This window comes from Glycine soja, chromosome 4 (genome assembly GCF_004193775.1).
Source record: "Glycine soja cultivar W05 chromosome 4, ASM419377v2, whole genome shotgun sequence".
Taxonomy (NCBI): Eukaryota; Viridiplantae; Streptophyta; class Magnoliopsida; order Fabales; family Fabaceae; genus Glycine; species Glycine soja.
Genome location: NC_041005.1, coordinates 3,894,674 through 3,916,643, shown reverse-complemented (window position 1 = coordinate 3,916,643; position 21,970 = coordinate 3,894,674). Strand labels below are relative to the sequence as shown.

At 38.3% G+C, this 21,970-nt stretch overlaps 1 protein-coding gene across 3 annotated transcripts; it reads right to left on the bottom strand.

The window, feature by feature from the left end:
- Positions 1-3,705: 3,705 nt before the first annotated feature.
- On the bottom strand, positions 3,706-20,539 carry LOC114408793 (probable pectin methylesterase CGR3). Of its 3 annotated transcripts, none has more exons than XM_028371962.1 (7): positions 20,434-20,539; positions 19,468-19,616; positions 19,329-19,368; positions 19,121-19,162; positions 17,873-18,247; positions 4,250-4,305; positions 3,706-3,964 (listed from the first exon to the last, which is right to left on the bottom strand). In XM_028371962.1, the coding sequence occupies exons 2-7, from the start codon at positions 19,579-19,581 to the stop codon at positions 3,812-3,814; spliced, it is 780 nt and encodes a 259-aa protein (XP_028227763.1). In that variant the 5' UTR covers positions 19,582-19,616; positions 20,434-20,539; the 3' UTR covers positions 3,706-3,811. The 3 variants fall into 3 exon arrangements, with proteins under 3 accessions (XP_028227763.1, XP_028227762.1, XP_028227761.1); XM_028371961.1 differs by lacking the exon at positions 20,434-20,539 and adding an exon at positions 19,781-20,137; XM_028371960.1 differs by lacking the exon at positions 20,434-20,539 and adding an exon at positions 19,790-20,136.
- Between the last annotated feature and the right edge of the window lie 1,431 nt (positions 20,540-21,970).

Genomic DNA, 21,970 nt, shown 5'->3' with positions numbered 1-21,970 from the left:
TTTAAATTAAACATTGATGTTCCTTTTGTTCATGAATCTGTTTGTATGGCCTCGTGTAGTTCTATAACTAATATGACAAAATCAGAAATTTGGCATCCTAGATTAGGACATGTTCATTACAAAAGATTAAAAGATATGTCAAAAACAAGTATGATTCCTCCTTTTGATATGAACATTGAAAAATGCAAAACTTGCATGTTGACCAAGATCACTAGGAAACCTTTTAAGGATGTTAAAAGTGAGACTAAAGTCTTAGACCTTATTCATAGTGATTTGTGTGATTTGCATGCTACTCCATCATTAGGTCATAAAAAATATCTTGTTACTTTTATTGATGATGCATCAAGGTATTGTTATGTATATTTATTAAATACAAAAGATGAAGCTCTTGATAAATTTAAAATTTATAAGAAAGAGGTAGAACTTCATCAAAATGGGCTAATCAAAACTCTTCGTACGGATAGGGGAGGTGAGTATTATGATCCGGTTTATTTTCAATCTACTGGAATAATACATCAAACTACAGCTCCCTATACACCACAACAAAATGGTGTAGCCGAAAGGAAGAATAGAACCTTGAAAGAAATGGTGAATTCCATGTTATCCTATTCGGGTTTAAGTGAAGGATTTTGGGGTGAGGCTATGTTGACAGCCTGTTACTTGTTGAACCGAATTCCTAACAAAAGGAATAAGGTTACCCCATATGAACTTTGGCACAAAAAGACACCAAATTTGAGTTATCTCAAAATTTGGGGATGTAGGGCTGTAGTCAGGCTTACAGAACCTAAAAGGAAAACCATAGGTGAAAGAGGTATAGATTGCATATTTATTGGATATGCTGAACATTCTAAAGCATATAGATTCTATGTGCTAGAATCTAATGATTATGTTGCTGTGAACTCGGTTATAGAGTCACGAGATGCTATCTTTGATGAACAAAGGTTTACATCTATACCTAGGCCAAAGGACATGAATTCCATGTCGAAAGTCTCAGTTAATATTGAGGATATACCTTCAACTAGTACTGAAACTAGAAAGAGTACGAGAGTAAGAAAGGCTAAGTCATTTGGTGATGACTTTCAACTCTATTTGGTTGAAGGGTCAAGGAATGATATTGAATTTCAATATCAATATTGCCTTAATGTTGAGGAAGACCCAAAGACTTTTAGTGAAGCAATGGCTTCAAGGGATGCTGTATTCTGGAAAGAAGCAATCCAAAGTGAGATGGATTCCATCATGCAAAATAATACCTGGAAATTGGTTGACTTACCTCCTGGATGTAAGCCATTAGGATGTAAGATGATCTTTAGGAGAAAGATGAAAGTGGATGGTACTGTTGACAAGTACAAAGCCAGATTGGTTATCCAAGGCTTTAGGCAAAAGGAGGGTATTGATTTTTTCGATACATATGCTCCTGTTGCTAGGATATCCACTATTAGACTGTTGTTAGCACTTGCTGCTATCCACAATCTGATGATTCACCAAATGGATGTGAAAACTGCATTCTTAAATGGTGAATTGGATGAAGAGATATACATGAAACAACCTGAAGGGTTTGTTATGCCAGGAAATGAAAATAAGGTGTGTAAACTGATGAAATCTCTTTATGGCTTGAAACAAGCGCCTAAGCAATGGCATCAAAAATTTGATGAGGTTGTGTTGTCTAGTGGTTTTGTTATAAACCAAGCAGATAAATGTCTATACAGCAAGTTTGATACTCATGGCAAAGGAGTTATCATTTGTCTGTATGTAGACGACATGTTGATCTTTGGTACCGACCAAGATCAAGTTGATGAAACTAAGGCATTTTTGTCTTCTAAGTTTGATATGAAAGATATGGGGGAGGCGGATGTGATCTTAGGAATAAAGATCAAACGTGGAAATAATGGTATTTCCATCTCTCAATCACATTATATTGAGAAGATATTGGAGAAATTTAATTTTAAAGATTGTTCTCCGGTAAGTACTCCCATTGATCCTAACCTGAAGCTATTACCTAATAAAGGTGTAGCAGTGTCTCAACTTGAATACTCAAGGGCGATAGGATCACTCATGTATGCAATGATTAGTACTAGGCCTGATATAGCTTATGCTGTTGCTAAACTCAGTAGGTTTACAAGTAATCCTAGTTCTCATCATTGGCAAGCTATGAATAGAGTATTCAAATACTTAAAGGGAACCATTGATTATGGTTTGACATATACTGGATTTCCTTCGGTTATTGAAGGTTACTCTGATGCAAGTTGGATAACCAATATGGAGGATTATTCATCCACAAGTGGTTGGGTATTCCTCCTTGGAGGAGGTGCTATCTCTTGGGCATCCAAGAAACAGACCTGCATTACAAATTCAACAATGGAATCTGAATTTGTAGCTTTAGCAGCAGCTGGTAAAGAAGCTGAGTGGCTAAGAAATCTAATCTATGAGATTCCATTGTGGCCCAAACCTATACCTCCCATGTCTATCAGGTGTGATAGTCAGGCAACTTTGGCTAAGGCATATAGTCAAGTGTATAATGGGAAGTCTAGACACTTGGGTGTTAGACACAACATGGTTCGGGAGTTAATCATGCATGGTGTGATATCAGTGGAGTTTGTGAGAACTCAACATAATTTGGCCGATCATTTAACCAAAGGGTTAAGTAGAGATCTCGTAAAAAGGTCGGCTGTGGGATTAGGATTAAAGTCCATCTGAAATCTCTTATGTTAAGATACCCAATTCCCATCTAATATGACATTAGGTGCTGAATTCAATGTGGAAAGCTTAACATGTAGAGATTGGAACACATCATCGAAAGTATCCCAAAAGGTATGTGTTCGGTTCTGCAAGTTAAGGAGGTTGAAGTATAACTTCTTAATGGTTCTTTTGAAAAATTGCATTTGCAGGTGCAAGAAAGAAAAGGACTACCTATATAAGCATGAAGTTTAGCCGCTTCAAGAAGCTGGGACTTGGCTTTGATATGCTTATGAAGGATAGGGACACAGGCTAGTAAAACTAGTGTCGAGCAAGAGTAATGTTATAAACTATTGTGCAGATTATCTTCATGTATTCATTATGAATAGAAAGGGTTCAATCCTTAGTGACACCCTGATATTCGAATATTTGAAACGTATAATTTGCTAAGATGAAATTCAATCGTCACGATATTTCATCTATGCAGTAGTTTGTGGTATGTTATGACTTTGGTGATTTGATCGGTAATTACACTAAAATGGGGGAGGTTTGTTGGACATTTTAGTGTAATTGATCTCTTTATTGTGTTAAAATAAGAGTGCACGCTTGTTTTAATGTAATAACGAGATGTTCGGTTTAGGCAAAGGTTGGAAGTTACATGGAAGTTATTAAAACTTCCATCAACGGTTGGAAGTTACATGGAAGTTACTAAAACTTCCATCAACGGCAATTTTTAAAAATAAATAACTTCCATCAACCGCCAATAACCACCTGTTCTTTGATTATAAATAATCATCCTGGTTCAGAAAGCATAACATGTGAAAAACTCACAAGACCAAAACAAAACTCTTGAATTATAATCTTCTGATTTTATCCGATTGAACAATTTTGGTTGAACCCCAAAATTTGATTCAATCTGAAAGTGTTTATACACGACTTCAGATTTATCCAAGTATTATCTCGATTTTCAAATTAACCAACAGTTGGTATGTCAAAGAATATAAATCTATTACAGTCAGCAACAAACAGATATACCATGGTGAAAAAAAATTGATTAATTAATTGCCTTTATAAAAGAAAGCGTTGTAGATGAAAACACATGGTACAAATGATTGTTGTACTTAAAGCATCCTGAAAGTCAATGGAGAGACTTCAGGTGGAATATCTGGCAATTTGGAATGTATGAACTCTTAGTTGAAGCCTGTGCAAACTTTTTGGAAGCAGTTTCGTTCTCCTCTAAGTTAATCGAAAGGAAAAACCGAACCCACCAGGATGAACTCCTCATCTTAGCCTGAAACAAGGCAAATCAGTACTAAAAAACATTCCCTTCATTGTTTATAAACCAAATATATAGACAGATTGATGTGTGTGTGTGTGTGTGTGATATCCTTTGCTTCAAAAAGGTTGAGGATCTAGGATCATGGGCGTTCTAAATATTCATCCTATATCAATAATTTATATTGAAGCAATGAAAACAATAAAAATATGATTACTCTATTAGAATCCTTGATCAATAATTTATATTGAAGCAACGATAGCAATAAAAATATGATTACTCTACGTAAAATATACTCACTGTTCTTCCAAATTTAGAAACATCTGCAACCTTAGCCTTTTGATTATCTGGAAAACCTACATTTACACATAAAATTATCAGATGCCAATATGCCAGACAAAAGTTCGACAGATTATTGATAGCTGCTAAAGATCATCTTTCAGCCTGTTTACGCTGGAATTTGGTAAACAACCGCTAGTCTAAGTTAATTGCTTGCGAGATCAACTAGTGAATCTCAGGAGCATGTCACTTGTGTATTTTGCGTTTAAATGTAAAGCTTTTGAATGTTCATCATTGCAACAAACATTTACTAGTTCGAAATTTGCAGAAAGGAAAATTGTTTAACAGAAATCGAAATGCTGGAAGTAACTAGGCAAGGAAAGGAAAATTGCAGAATGTAAAGGAGCAGTGAGTTCACTCGATCGAATGAACCATTTAAAAGACAGGAATTCTAAAGTGAAATGAAAAATGCATTGCATTCGAAATGTAAAGTTTACAGAAAACTTAAAATGGTTCACAAACATACATTCTCCTTGTGTACTCGTTTCTCTCTGCGCTGGGTACTTTGAGTATCTAAGGATTTTGTAGAAATGATTTGCGACCCCCAAATCTGACTAAAAAACTGCTATATATAGATTTTCGAAAATAAACTGCCCTAACGGTCGAACGCTATCCTAACGCCAAGTGTCCTGCTACGTACACCTTGCATAACCGCTTCCTAGAACGGTTATCCACATTACTCGAGATCGAACTGATTTGGTGAAGATTTGTTCAGAAATTACGCTAAGTCCAGAACTCTTGCTGCCTCGACTTCGACTCGTCCATACACCAGTTCGAATTGCCCAATAGCTCGAAGTCCTCTTTCTTGTCTTAGCTTTGTACTTCGTAAATACTTCTTTGAACCTGGGAATTCCTTCTTAAAGATTCTCCTCTCTTTTCGATTCGAGCAGGTCCTGACCAGACTCTTGCTCTGTAATATGCTTCGAAACTCGAGACGACATCTAATGCATACTTAGAGCATATTTTAGCTCGTCGAAAATATGGGCTAACAAATTGCCCCCAAAAAATGTCCGCTTCGATTCGAGATCGAAGGAAGATGAGAAGTTGACATTTTTTTCTCTTCTTCTACCAGCTTTCCTGAAACGGCGACATGATGGCACGTTTAATGGTAACCGTCGCCTCGATCTCCCACTACCCATCATTAATTCCACCTTTCTAGGCAGAGTGGGACACGTGTCACGCTGGGGAGTCAAAAGGGAAATCTGATGTGATTGATTTCTGACCCTTGATTCTTATTATATTATTTTCCCTTTTTTAAAGTGAAACCTTCATAAATAGCGCCAAAAAACCCCAGAGAAACCCCTTTATCTTCTTTGCTTCCTAAACCCCGAAACCTTTCTTCTTCTCTGCTCCTGAAACCCTTCTTTTTCTTCCTTGCTTCCATTATTTTCGGCGAAACCTTCCTATTTCCAGATAATCGTTATTCCTCTCATCATCAAACTCACCGAATCTCTGAGTTCTGCCATTGTTCTCCGTGAACCCAAGCTCTCACTCACTGATTCTATCAGCTACCCAACCCTTCACGAGAAAATCACCCTTTTTCAGATTTCTCACAATGTCGCAAGGCCAAGCAGTTCCGTTTGCTGGGAAATGGCACCGTTTTACAGTCAGGAACGACGGAGAGAAGGTGGTTCCAGAACCACAAGGTGACGCCGAACACACAGAAATCTGGGAATCGGAGGTGATGATCCCTTTCGCAGTGGAAAGGACAGTTTACGCTTTCGGTGGACCTCTGCCAGACCAAGAGTCACTCTCGAGTTCAATGAACAAGGTATTCCCCTGCTACCCAACTTGCGAACCTAGGATTTTTTATAGTGAGCCTTACAACTTCAATTGTTTAAGCAAACCCCACAAACTCTTTCGATCCGCCCCGTCAATAGCCCATAGGGATTACATACCTTGGCTTGATCGAGTCGAACAAGCGTATGAGGATTTCTGGAAGACATATGGCATATTTGACTTAATACAATTCTCTCGATTTGGTCCTGAATATCGACCAGAAATGCTGATAGCAGCTATGCATTTTTTCGAGTCTTCTACCAACACCTTTCAATTTAAATGTGGTATGATGACCCCCACTCTCTTAGACGTAGCCGCTCTCACAGGCCTTAGGCCTAGCGGAGAAACTTATGATCCTACTAAATCTAGTGATAATATTAAGCTACTATATAAGGAGAACACCTTTTCCAAATATATAGCTGAACACAAAGGATCGGTCGAAGAGGAAGTCTCTGATGAAGAGCATGTAGCCTTCTTGACCCTATGGCTATCTCACTACGTCTTTTGCACAAAATCCTTGCAAGTAGCCAAAAGATTTATTCCAATGGCAATACAAATTCATGAAGGTCAGAGCTTTGGATTTGGACGCCTCTTGTTAGCAGTACTATACGAATCGCTTGGTGAGGCATGCGATGACCTGAAGAAATCGAAGGATGGGTCTTCCTTCTTAGTATCTGGGCCTATGTGGCTTCTCCAGTTGTGGCTTAATGCCACTTTCGAACAAGAAATGGGATTAATAATCCCACAAGACTATGCTGAAGAAGTTGCCAATCGCTCGATCGAAGGCCAGAGAGCACTTCGATTAACACCCAAGACCTTCGATCAAAACCCACAAAAGCTGTTCCTCAAGTACATGAAGATTTTTCTGAGTTTTGACAAGTTTCTTCCCCAACATGCTCCATTCATTAGTCGAGAGGTCGGCCCGGCCTGGTTTACTGACGATTTTCCTGCTGTCGATCCGGACAATGAAGAAGAAGTGAATGAAATATGGTCATTTTACTTGAATCCACAGATCCTGTCCTGTCGTACAGGTGTTCAATCGAACTATTTAGGCCTGGTTGGATACCAACCTAATTTGGTTTCAAGACAATTTGGCCTTTCGCAGATCCGTCCCAAAAGCTTGTTCGAAGATCCTAGAGACGTCATAAGAGGGGCCAATCTTTCAGAAAAGACTTTCAAGAAATTTTTGAAGATTTCTCTTGATGAAAACTATAACCTGCATCCTTTTGAGTTCAACCATTCCCACTTCTGCACCATGGGATTTGTTACCTGGTGGGAGAAATATTATTCGGGCCGTTCGGTTGGAAACACAACTATCATGATCTCCAGACTTGAGAGTGGTTTTACACAACCAACGGTCGAGAATATCCGCTCAAACCTTCAAGCTCGAGGTACTAACTTACTTTTGATTTTTCTAAATTGATATGTATTTTTGCCTTTTCTAATATTCTTACTTTCAGGCAAAACAATCATGACAAAGAAAATTGCTGAAACGTCTCGAGCTGATGTGAGACCCAAGAAACCCACTGGGGTGAAGATCCAAGAATGGAAACAAGAAGAGAAGGTAACTCTTCTGAACTTATCTTTTACTCTTAACGTCTTTGCCTCATATTTCTTTATTTTTTCAGAGTCATAAGAAAGATGATAGCACCGAGACTACCACGACCTCAAAACGCTCGAAGCGTGTGGTCATCGAATTCGACGAAGAAAAAGATGCAAGTCTTATTTCTAATGTCAATATTATAATTCTTTTAAGTCTATATTCTGACATTTCTTTACCCTCATAACACAGGAAGAAGAGGAAAGACCTCTTGTAAGAAAAAGAAAATCACCTGAGACTTCGACCAAATCTGCTGACCAAACAGAGGCAGGCGATTCTCAGGCTCAAATGCCTAAGAAGAAAAAGAAAGTGAAGCAGATCGAGCCTGAACCTTCTGTGACGGTCGAGGGTAGTGAGCCAGTCAGGAAGAAAAAGAAGAAGACCAAGTCTTCAAAAGAACAAGGTGAGAATCAACCTGTTGACGTCCAACCACCTTCGACTGATGCTGGCGGCGCTGAAACAGAAACTACTCCCTCTATTGCTGAGATGGGCAACCTTGTCGAACAACCGGACTTACCACAAGAACACCCTACCGTCGAGGTATCATTCTTAATATGATTTTAATCATAGCTAATACGAAACTATTTGTTAACCTTTTCCATGACAACTCGAATCAGGTACAACAAAATGTTTCTATAGAAGAAATACCCTCATGTGCTCGAACCTCTCCTGCTCCTGAGACGGATGCAGTGAATGTTGAGGAACAGGGTGAAGGTCAAGGTATTGGACCCAGCAGTCCTCAGGGGTCGAGTCAAAGAAGTTCATCTGAAGAACACTTTTCCGATGAAGAGGCCATACAAGAGGCTGAAGCTGGAGGTTCAGACATTTTCCCAGCGTCTTCGACATCTAAGCTTTCCGCTAGCATAGGGATCGCAGAGGATACATTCATTCAAATGCAAGACGAAGACCCTGCTGCAGCCCTTCGACTCCTGCTGAACACCAGTCAAGCCAACACCTCAAGTGAAAAGAATCCTGGTGCTTCGTCCTCATCTGATGCTGATATAACCTCTACAGTACGCCAAGATTGCCTGCTTTTGAAGTTATCAATGGAATACGCACGGGCAGACGTACTTAAATCCATTGAAGAGAACCCTTCTGCTGCTTTTGGGCATCTGAACTTTTTGAAGAAATTGCATAACCCCCTTACTTCTGATGAGATTCTGGGTAAAGTTATACAAATCGAGTCCATTATCGATCAATTTGCAAATACTGTGCAGAAAAAACGCGACAATGGCGCCAGACTCGATGCCCAGAAACAGGCACATATCCTTCTGCTCGAGAAAGCCCGAGCGGCTCAACGTGAAGTCGAGCGTCTCACCAAAGAAGCGAAAGAAGGATCTTCTGAGATCAAAGCCTGTGATGATAACATCTCCTCCTGGGAGGCAACTATTACAAATTTGCTGTCTCAGGTCGATGATCTAAGGCAGAAAATTGTAACAGAGCAGGCCAAACGCAAAGAACTCCAGGAGAAGGCTGCTGATTCGATTCAGAAGCTGGTTGCCGAAAAAGGGAGGGAAGGCCTGAAGGCCTTTAGTGCATCTCAAGCGGTAGCAGATGAGGCGAGAGCTATGGAGAGTGCTGACCAGGTTTTGAGCAAAGAGATGGCCACCTTGAAGAAACTATATGAGGACTTAGTCCTGCATTAGTAGAACTTATAATTTCTTTATTTCGAATTCTGTATTTCGATTCTACTTTTGATGTAATACTGACACATGCCCTTTTGTGGCAATTTTACTGTTATCGCCATTTTTATGTTTCCATTATTTCTCTATTCTATGCTTATTTTAACTTCGAGCAATGTTGGTTTATATTTTTTCAAATATTTACCATTTATACTCAAAGTACGTTTCTGAGGGGTTAATTCCTCTAATTCATAAGCACCATTCGAATAGATCTGAATTATTTTAAACGGTCCTTCCCAATTTGGGGACCATTTGCCCAAAGCTCGATCCTTACTATCCATGGGCAGGATAACCTTCCAAACTAAATCTCCAACATTAAAAGTTTTCGACTTCACTTTCTTATTATAAGCTTTAGCAACTCTTTCTTTTTGTTTAGTCAAGACTTCTAATGCTCTTAATCTCTCCTCGTCTAAATCAACTAACTCATCTGACATCATTTTCCAATAATGGTCGATTGGAATGTCCATTTGTTTTTGTACTCTGGCTGATTGCAAATGTATTTCGACCGGAAGTACAGCATCGTGCCCATAAGTCAGTCGAAATGGGGTAGTATTAGTTGATTCCTTAGGAGAATTTCTACATGCCCATAGAACTTGATCTAACGTTTTATTCCAATTTCTTGGCTTTTGGGCAATGTGTTTTTTAATCAAGTTAATTACAATCTTATTGGCTGCTTCGACCTGACCATTTGCTTGCGCGTAATATGGTGTTGAGGTTAATAATCGAAAGCCAGTTTTTTGGGCAAATTCTTTCATTTTTCGTCCAGTAAAAACTGAACCTTGATCAGTGGTAATTGTTTCAGGAATACCAAACCTATAAATGATATAATTTTGAATGAAACTAATTACCGCTTCCTGATCAACATTTGGCAAAGGGACTGCTTCGATCCATTTTGTAAAGTAATCGATACCAACTATAATATAACGCTGGTTCTTAGAAGAGGCAGGCTTGATTTCACCAATTAAGTCCAAAGCCCATCCTCTGAAAGGCCAAGGTTTGATTATGGAGTGTAACTCACTAGCAGGTACATGCTGTATCCCTGCATGCTTTTGGCATTCTTGACAGCCTTTAGCAAATTCTATACAGTCTTTTAACATCGAAGGCCAATACAAACCTTGTCGAAATAAAAGCCATTTCATTTTATGGCCTGCTTGATGTGATCCACAAGCCCCACTGTGAACATGGGAAACTGCCAAGTATGCTTCTGATTCACTTAGACATTTTAGCAACACTCCTTCTGCAGTCTTTTTGAACAAATCATTCCCCACAATCACGTAATTTAAAGCCCTATATTTGATCTTTCGAGCCACATTGCCTATTGGATTTTCCAAATATTCAATAATGGACTTTCTCCAATCATTATCTAACATATTGTCAATGGCCAAAATTTGAATTTTTTCCTGAAGATCATTCATACTTTCATCTTTATTATTTTGTGGTGTACTTGCCCCCACAAGTTTTGGCATTGGCAATTTAGTGCTTAATGGCTCTAGTAACACCAGTTTATCTTTTATTTCGATCAACTGAGTTAGTTTTTCCTTCGACATTTTGTACCCTGAAGCTATTTGGGCTAAATCATTTGCTTCTTGGTTTTCTAGTCGAGGTATATGCTCAATGTTAATGTAATCGAAATGATTCAGAAGAGAACTGGCCATAACAAAATATTTTGCTAAGTGTTCATTAACACATTTGTATTCTTGTGTTAATTGCTTCACTACTAATTCTGAATCACCCCTTATGTTAACATTTCTTGCCCCCAGGCTAATTAAAATTTCAAGGCCTGTAATTAGAGCCTCATACTCAGCCTCATTATTAGAACAAAGCCCTTTGATTTTATATTTGAATTTAGTTGGAACTTTATTGGGGGATATTATTAAAACTCCAATTCCAGTTCCATATTTGTGTTTCGAACCATCGAAATACAAAATCCAAGGCTCTGTATCGACATAGTCTTGCGGCATTTCGATCAATGAGTGATCTACAATAAAATCAGCCACAATTTGACCCTTAACAGATTTCAAAGGCTTGTATGTTAAAGAATATTCTGTTAAGGCTAAAGCCCATTTTCCAATTCTACTGTGTAAAATAGGTTTTGACAACATGTGTTTAATAATATCATAATGAGAATACACATAAACATCAACAGGCTTTATATATTGCTTAAGTTTTGCACAAGAGAAATACAGACAAAGACAAAGTTTTTCTATGGCCGTATATCTAGTTTCTGCATCATTTAGTACACGACTAAGATAATAAATTGCATGTTCTATGCCATCATCATCTTCCTGAGCCAACATGCTACCAATGGTCTTGTCAGACGCAGCAATATACAACTTCATAGTCTTGTTTCGACTAGGAGGCATTAACGCAGGAGGCTTGATCAGATATTCTTTAATTTCATCGAAAGCCTTTTGATGCTCTTCATTCCATTTGAATGGTTCATCTTTCTTGAGTCGAAGTAATGGCGAAAAAATTTGAGCTTTGCCACTTAGATTCGAAATGAATCGCCTCAAGAAGTTGATTTTTCCTAGCAAAGACTGAAGCTGTTTTTTGGTCGAAGGAGGCTTCGTCTCAAAAATAGCCTTTGTCTTATTTTGATTTATCTCAATGCCCTTTTTATGTACCACAAATCCCAGGAAATCTCCTGCACGCACACAAAAAGCACACTTTAATGGATTCATTTTTAATCCATGTTTCCTCATTCGTTCGAAAGATTGCCTAAGATAATCCAAATGGCTATCTTCTGAGGAGGATTTGATGATTATATCATCAATATAAATTTGCATAAATGTGTCAATAAAATCATGAAACATGGAATTCATGGCCCTTTGATAAGTGGCCCCAGCATTTTTCAACCCAAAGGGCATAACCACCCATTCATAAGTGCCTAAAGCACCAGGGCATCGAAATGCTGTTTTCGACACATCATTTTCAGCAATAAATATTTGGTTATAACCAGAATAACCATCTAACATGCTCAAAAATTCGAAACCAGCTGCCGAATCTACCAACATTTCCGCTACTGGCATAGCATATTCATCTTTAGGTGTAGCATTATTTAAATCCCTAAAATCTATGCATACTCTAAGAGTTCCATTCTTTTTAATGACAGGGACTATATTTGCTAACCATTCGACATACCTGGCAGCCCTGATGAATTTACACCTCAGCAGCCTTTCGATCTCTTCCTTAATCTTGGACATGATTTCTGGTGCGAATCTTCTTGGTAGTTGTTTTACTGGTCTTTTTCCCTCCTTAATAGGTAATTTCATTTCGACCATTTCTCTGCTTAACCCAGGCATTTCGTGGTAGTCCCAAGCAAAACAGTCTTTAAACTCTCTAAGAAGAGGCACCAGCTTTTCTTTTAAACTTGAGGTGATATTGGCACTGATATAAGTTGGCCTTTTAATCGAGCCATCTCCAATATCAACCTCTTCCAAAGGATCTTGAGCCTGCATCTTTGGCGCCTCACTTATGGGATTTTTCTCAAAACCCAGCGGCTCATCATCATAAATACAATCCAGTCTTCGATCCTTTGTTTCTTTGTTTTCATGATCTTCGATCTTGGCTTCAACTGCCATATTTTGTTGAGATTCAGCCTCAAAGGCCGTATTTAGTCTATTTTCGGCCATATAAGCCGTAATTCTGGCCCATGCAGTGGCCTCAGTCATATTAATCTTCGTATGTATTCCACCCAGTTGGTGGAATGACTCCATCTTCAGAGGGAACAGCATCAATTTCCTCCCTCTCCCATATAAACCCATAGGTAGGATGGAGTTTGACAGAGTGGACAACATTGTCACTCGATTCGACAACAGCCTCCTTGTCACCACAAGGTGCTATGTTAGCCAACTTTTTGTCAAAGGTTTGTGCAGTAACATTATCGACCTCTGACTTATAGAAGCTTTGATCCGCCTCTATATTTTCCACAATCCCATCCTCCCTCCAGATAATGAGCTTCTGGTGAAGGGTAGATGGCACAGCCCCAACTCCATGAATCCACTCCCTTCCTAATAGCAAGTTAAAATTAGCCTTAGACTGTATCACCAGGAAAAGAGTTGGTCGAACTACACTGCCTACAGCAACATCTACTTGAATGGCTCCCAAAGAATAGCCAGTTTTACCCTCATAATTCGAAAGCACAATGTTGTGGGCAGATAGATCTGTGTCATGTTTCCCGATCTTGTAGAGCATAGATCGAGGCATTAAGTTGACAGCCGCTCCTCCATCAATGAGCACTTTGTTGATTCCAACATTCTCAACTTTTGCCCTGATGAAAAGAGGTTTGAGATGACTTTTCATCTGAAAATCTGGCTTTTCGAAATAAGCTAATTGCTCTTCCACACAGCCATTATTCATAACATAGTAACATACTGGCTTTGGGTCAGCCATATCAAAATGATCGAACTCACTTTCGATCTCAGTAACTTCAGATTGGACATCATATTCAGATGGCAAGATGGATACCACACAGATGACATCGAAATCTGGCTCAGAATCCAGTAGATCCTCATCCTCCATCTTGTCTTCATCCACTGGAGGCAGGAGTCTCTCCTTTACCGGCCTCCTAGATACTTCTTTATACTGGCCCGTTTGTAGATTCTGTTGGGCCAATTTCTTCTGACGCTGGAACCTGCGCCATTGGGTCCTCGTCATAGGATTCTTTCCTTTGTAATTGTTCCTATAAGAGTACCTATTGGCCTCCTGTGGGCCAATTTGCTTCGTTCCACTCGAACCACCTACTTCCATAATCCCTTTGTTGAACCTTATAAGTCCCTGGTGCATCCATTTTTCGACCGGAACTGAACCAGGAGGAGCGAAAGTATTCCTTCGACCAGATTTCTGATTAGTATTCGACTGCACCATAACTCTTTTACCTTTATCGAAACGTTGGTTCTGCTTTGCCCCCTTGTTAACAACTTGGTATTTCTTGAGGCCCTCAGTAGCCTCCTTATCACATACTGCACTGCAGCGAGGGCAGAGCATCACAATCTTGTTTTCGAGTTTGCATCTGTTCAAGAAATCAATTAACTCCTCCTCAGCCTGAGGATACACAACCTTCATTTGTTCGTTGTAATCCTCTTCAGATACGTCCTGAACTTGCACATGGGACACCTCCATTGTTTCGACCATCATTATTTCTTGGGGCTCCGCATAGAGAGTTTCAGCAGCTTTGGATGTTTCAGCATTTGCCTGAACAACCCTTGGTTTCTCACCAAATTTTAGCCTCCCTTCGTCAAGAGCCTTTTGAACCAAATCCCTGAAAAGAACACAACGTGAAGTTTTATGGCCAAGGAAATTATGAAATTTACAATAACCCCTTTTCTTCTGTTGTTCGATTGGGGGTACTTTCAAGCCCTTAGGAACAACAATCTGGCCCTCTGTGACTAATAAATCAAATATTTCATCACATTTAGTTATGTCAAATGTATAAGTTTTAGACACAAATTTATCATTTTTAGGTTCAACAGGGTTTTTTCCATTGGAAGGTCTAAGGAGTTTACAAACATAAGGAGGTCCAGGTTTTAATTCTGCTAAATCAACCTCACTGTCTTCGATATCTTCATAAATAATATCGAACTCCTGGTCACTGTCATTGGTTTCGACATATGCAACCTTTTCCTTCTTATGGAATTTAGAATTTCTAGCCTTTTCGTCCTTCAATCGTTCGAGTTGTCGAACTCTATCAGCCAATTGAGCCATATCCCTTAAATATTGGGTATCTAATTTCTTTCTAATCGAATAGTCTAGGCCACCAGCAGCCATTTCGACTAATTCATGTTCAGGGACTCGGGTGAAACACCTTGCCTTTAAGAGTCTGAATCTGTTCAAATAATCATCAATTGATTCAGGTGCCTTGCGTCGTACGCTGGCTAACTCTTTAAGGCTGATCTTAGACTGTCCCATATAAAATTGGTCATGGAAAATCCTTTCCAATTGGTTCCAATTATGAATGGAATGAGGCGGAAGGGTTGTAAACCATGTAAAAGCATTTTTAGTCAAGGAACTAGGGAAAAATTTCATCCTTAAATTTTCATTATTAGCCAAATCCCCTGCCTCGACCAAATATCTAGCAATGTGTTCGACAGTTGACTCATTTGTCTCTCCTGCAAACTTAGTAAACTTAGGGATTTTCACACCCCTTGGTAATTCTGTCTGTAACACATACTCAGATAATGGAGACACAAAATTAGGCCTGTGTAAGCCTAAGTTCAAACCATTCTGCACCAAAATCGTTTCGACCATTTGGGCCAGGTTATTCTGCCTATCGAAACGGTTTTGTTGAATATTCCCTATTACTTCATCAGCATTTTGGTTTCTATTTACCAATACTATACCAGGGTTTGGTTCGACCTGTTGGACTGGTGGCTCTATGCGTGCCGCTGGTTGTGGTGCTTGAGCCATTTGCATCCCGGGATTGTTAGGCACCTGTATCTCTTGGACAGGCGCCTGTATTTGGATCTGTCGAATTGGTGGTTGTTGTATGGGTGGTGCCCCGAAAAAGTCAGCAATTCGACTTATTTGATTTGTTAACATTTGGTAACTGTCATTTGTATTTTGAATTAAGGGGTTAATAACAGTTCCTATTTGTTGTGTTAACATGTTAACCATATCATGGTTACTTTCATCCATTTGTTGTCTAAGTGACAAAACGGATGTATTGGTTAAATGTTGAGGAATTACCCTACCTTGATTACCCGCTACAGATCCTGATGGAGAGGACATATTAAGATTCTCTATATTTGGTTGAGAGTTTTGCAACCCTGCCATCAAAGATGTAGGCATGCCATATAGAGGGTTTTGAGGCGGTCGAAAGGGACTTCCACTGGGATTCCCTAAACTAGGGTTATTCCATGGGGCAAAAGCAGACGCTGACGTGGTCGAACTTGCCAACGTCATGTTGGTCATGGGAGATGTTACCCCTGTCTGATTCATAACCGTCGAACTTATCGTGCCAACAGTTTGGTCAGGAATTGCTCCTATGCCAGAATTTATATTGGCATTACTGACAGAGGTCTGCGTTGGTTGCCCCTCCATATTTGGAAGGTCATTGTTTCGATTACTTGGGGGTGGTCTAGCCATCCTTGTACGAGTTTTGAATTCTGTTAAGTGTGGAACAGATTTCCCACTTCTTAAATGCATACAAAATCAAAACAATTAAGAATGCAATAAACCAACTGCACTAAACAATTTTAATAATAATTTAAAACTAAAACACACAATTGACCAGTCCCACTGGGCGTGCCAATTTGTTTACGCTGGAATTTGGTAAACAACCGCTAGTCTAAGTTAATTGCTTGCGAGATCAACTAGTGAATCTCAGGAGCATGTCACTTGTGTATTTTGCGTTTAAATGTAAAGCTTTTGAATGTTCATCATTGCAACAAACATTTACTAGTTCGAAATTTGCAGAAAGGAAAATTGTTTAACAGAAATCGAAATGCTGGAAGTAACTAGGCAAGGAAAGGAAAATTGCAGAATGTAAAGGAGCAGTGAGTTCACTCGATCGAATGAACCATTTAAAAGACAGGAATTCTAAAGTGAAATGAAAAATGCATTGCATTCGAAATGTAAAGTTTACAGAAAACTTAAAATGGTTCACAAACATACATTCTCCTTGTGTACTCGTTTCTCTCTGCGCTGGGTACTTTGAGTATCTAAGGATTTTGTAGAAATGATTTGCGACCCCCAAATCTGACTAAAAAACTGCTATATATAGATTTTCGAAAATAAACTGCCCTAACGGTCGAACGCTATCCTAACGCCAAGTGTCCTGCTACGTACACCTTGCATAACCGCTTCCTAGAACGGTTATCCACATTACTCGAGATCGAACTGATTTGGTGAAGATTTGTTCAGAAATTACGCTAAGTCCAGAACTCTTGCTGCCTCGACTTCGACTCGTCCATACACCAGTTCGAATTGCCCAATAGCTCGAAGTCCTCTTTCTTGTCTTAGCTTTGTACTTCGTAAATACTTCTTTGAACCTGGGAATTCCTTCTTAAAGATTCTCCTCTCTTTTCGATTCGAGCAGGTCCTGACCAGACTCTTGCTCTGTAATATGCTTCGAAACTCGAGACGACATCTAATGCATACTTAGAGCATATTTTAGCTCGTCGAAAATATGGGCTAACACAGCCTACCAGCACCAACATATGAAAACCTCAAAATCTAAGTAACACATCAAAATTTCAACCAAAGAAAGCCTTATATCCATATTAAATCCAGTATCAGAGTATTTAAGAGTATGGTTTGTATAAGATAAAAAGCTAAAACACATTTCTGATCTATAACTATACAGGACGCCAGTCTCATCAATTCAATGCTCCAAAAAGATAATTCCTATATAGCTCATGAACCAAAGTAATGCTGGAAACATATGTCCTACTGTCATTTCCTCGTTATGATTTTGTACTCTAATACAGCTATGTGAATTAATGGCAGATCACAGGAATCTCCTTGGACTGAAAAATATTTTTTTAATTTATAGACGGGATTAGGCACTAATTTAAGTGCACTTACCAGTAAATATCACTATTCCATCAGCTGATACCCTTGCCAAATCTGGAAGAGTTTTGTTAAGGTATCTGGGAGATAAGAAATCAAGGGCATCCGAAACAATTACAAGAGAGAAAGATTTTGGCCTGTATGGAAGAGGAAACTTGATATCAGCCATACGCACAATGCCTTTGCCGATAAGTGTTTTGCAATTACCATCAGCATCCTCTATATCATAAGGTTCTATACCCCAGGCTTCAGTTTCCTCCTCCTTTAGCAATTTAGAGACCACATAGCAAGTATCAGGACCAACATGCAAAACTTTATGTAAGCTATCACCATATGCTTTCTGCAAAATGGGAATTGCTCGTAGGACCTCTCCAGCACACAAATAATCACCTGCATTTGTAAGTTCTGCATGCTATTACAATATATCTGGAAGTAAAAGTGTAAAACAAAATCCAAGCTAATTATGTGTCTGTTCAAATGAACAAAAATATTTATCCTAGAAAATGCTACTAAGTTATGGCCTTTAGGTAAGAACCAGACCACAATTTCTTAGACAACTCCAAAAACTGAACCCTATTACCAAAACCCTTTATCATGATTTTGGAATATTTTGCTAACATACTCAAGATATCAGTATAGTTAATATTACTGAAGTAATCTCTGAACTGGAGAAGTACAACTGAAAATTATTCAGTTTAAAATTGGTCTTTCCTTACAAAAACAACACACTACTATTAGCACAAAGCCGGGCTGCTAGACAAGACGTAAAACACTGAAGCAACCCAGTAAATAGCACAGTAGGACAAACATACAGTGCACTTATTTTACATAAGATCCAAACAAGATCACTAACTAATGCAATTTCTTTTATCCTACTTACACAAGTCAGAAGATGGTCACTATAAGCATTCATGCACAACCAGTACAAAACCAACTAGAATTGTTTCAGTTACACCTAAACAGACAATAACAGGTCCATAAACCATGGCAGGATATTGACATCCTAAAACAAGTAAAGATAAAACAACTAACTAGAATCAGAAAACACTAATAGCCAGAAGAACAGGCTAGGATTGTGCTTTTGCATTCATTTTCAGTTGCACACTTTAAAGCATAATAAAGACCATTTAAAAATAAAATAAAATAAAATAAGGCACAATTGATGCAATAGCAAACAAAATACCACCCTCATATTTTTAATCGTTTAAAATAGAAGGTAAAGCAAATGCCATCAAAGACTCAGAAGAAATAAAACAAAATTACCTTCAACCCTGCTCACAGACTCCAAACGGCTACCAAAAACGCCTATAAAAAATACCAGAGAGGAAATAAATAAATAAATGCACAATTTGGAAAATAGGAAAAAAGACACAATACAACAAGTAACATACCACGGCAAGGTAAGGAGACATAATAACAAAAGGAAAACAACATCCATCTGAATTTAAGTGAGAAACAATTGGAACCAAACCTGAGCCCTTGTACACATACGCAATGAGAAACAGGCATCCCTATAAAAGTTACCAACCTAAAAGCAATTAGAATCTCCTCCACGTAACAAAACCGTATAAGTGAGCTTCATGTGTTAATTATCTGAATCTATACATTACCACAATTATGAGCCCAACCGACACAACCGGTGACGACTTTGATTTCGAAGATGAAAACAATCCACCTCCACTGTCTCCGAATCGCCGAGACGGATTCACCGGTCTCCGCGACATGATTCAATCACCACAACGATGTTATATAGTATATTCTGCTAGTGCAAGATTAGTCAGCAGCATGAACATATCAATAAATGGATTGGTAAATAAAGTAACACACAGCAACGCGTAATCGTAGCAGCTATATCAAAAGATGAAAAAAAAAGAAGAATATTAAAGGTTGCTCCACAGACATAGGAAGCCAATTATTCCATACTTATTGCACCTGTTCTGGACACGGATCCGTACAATGTTCTATGCAGTGTTATAGAGCTTGCTCTATATATGCGATTGGTATCACAGGCTAGATCTAAACTTGGTGCATTCTGTCTGTCCTCCACAACGCGCATGGATAAAGAAAAAAAAGACAGAGAAACAGGGACTGGGTTCGTGGGAATATAACTAATGCTCGGTTCGTGGGAATGTAACTAATGTTCCTGTTGTTATGTTTTACCAAGTGTCGGTTAGTTGGTTCGAAAAACAATATTCAACGGTATGGGTTCATAATGGGCTTCTCACGGCCCACTTTCTTTATTCGCTTTGGCCCAATATGAGAATTTTTGTTTTTCCTTGGGTGTTAATTTATAATTGCTCCTAAGAATAAGAATGAATTTATCTAAACTTAAAATAAATATTTTTTTAGAAGATATAGGATTCACTTTTTAAAATAAATAGAAATTATTTTTTTAAAATAGAAATAATTTAGATAAATACATTAAAAATAAAAAAAAATTGGTTTACAAATATAAATTTAAACAAACCGGTGCTGACAAAAGATAAAATTGGTTTTTGCATTTAGAATGATAGAGGGCATTACGACTAATTTATCTAGGTTAGAGAACGAAGTACAAAACTGTTGCTAATACTTACAGAAATTAATCGGACTCCAATCCATATCCGTTTAGGTGCAGGAAATGGTAGCAGCAAACGGCCAACACCATATATTGCAACAGCAAAGAAATGTAGAACCAGACTCAAAGGTCGAGGGTTTAATCCTGAAAGCAAAGAGACTGGACCCTCCGAGAATAGACCTCCAAGACTAAGATAATCGAAGCAAGCTTGGCGCATTTCCTCCCTTGTAAAGGGCTTCTGCCAACGTATTTATAGTGGATGCCAAAGGCTACAAATTGAAAGATTAAGATAGTTTAGGTAACAAACATTGCCACATCGAATAAAAATAAGAAGGCAATTTAATTGTGGTGGTATACCACTAGCCTTTCTCTAAAGTATCATTTCTGAGAAGGGGTAAAAATAGCATTGGTTGCCTCATTCAAGGTCATAGAGCACATTACCTTGCGCAAGGTATAAAAGGATTCAAGGTATTTGCAAAGGCTAGGTGCATCACTCAGGTCACGCAAATACCTAAGAAGATTTCGCAGCACTACTATATCAGATAATGCCACGGTCATTCCACCCCATGTTGAATGCATCTCCCATCAGCTGGGCTCCAGGAGTAGGATAAGAAGCTGCTGGCTTGCTTCTGTTTCGCATTGTCCTTATGTTGCCTTTGTCCACTGCGGCTATGAAAGCGTCATGAAGCTCAAGAGGAATCTGCATTAATTTTCCTCTTATTATCTAACACTATTAACTGAGAATGTGAAATAAAATCTTTCTCATTAAAATAAATCACGTGCCAAGGTTTAGAAAGAATTTGTGAAACCTCTGGCATATATGGGGTACCTGTGGAGCTATCACTGTCTTCAAATACTTTGCCATTTCACCATTGGAAATGGATGGAACTTTCTGACCAGGAACATCAACAAGACAACGGACTTCTGAACTACTTATAGGATAGAACACAACTGGCGAAGGATCTCCCAATATGAGATGTCTATGATTTGCACAAGGACAATTCTCCAAAACTAAGCCAACAAAACGAGAGGGAACGTCAACCTGAAAATAAAGCATTACAGATGTTATACATTATTCTCATCTAGAGTTCGATGTTATTAGAGAACAAGGATTTGATGTTAGTAAAACTAATAATTTTTTTATTCGAAAATAATACACTAAATGAATGTATGTTAAACATTAAATAGACAAAAAAACAACTCAAAATGACTTATATTTTAGTATAATTTTTTTTAACTTGTTGACTCGATGATAAACTCGAGAGTCTATCAAGTTTACTTAGAGTTTACTAAAAAGAAAGTTTACACATGAGTCAACTCGTGAACTCGTAAACTCGTAAGTGTTAGTGAGTTAACTCAAGAGTTTGATAACCATGATCATATGTATATGCATGTTTATTTAAATTTTGAAAATAAAATAATATATATATATATATAATTGGTTAATGATATTTAATTACATATTATTAAATCATTCAGTTAATATTAAAATTTAAAAGCATAAAAGAATATATAAAATGTAGGAGAGTAAAGTACCATTTTATGAAAAGAGAATA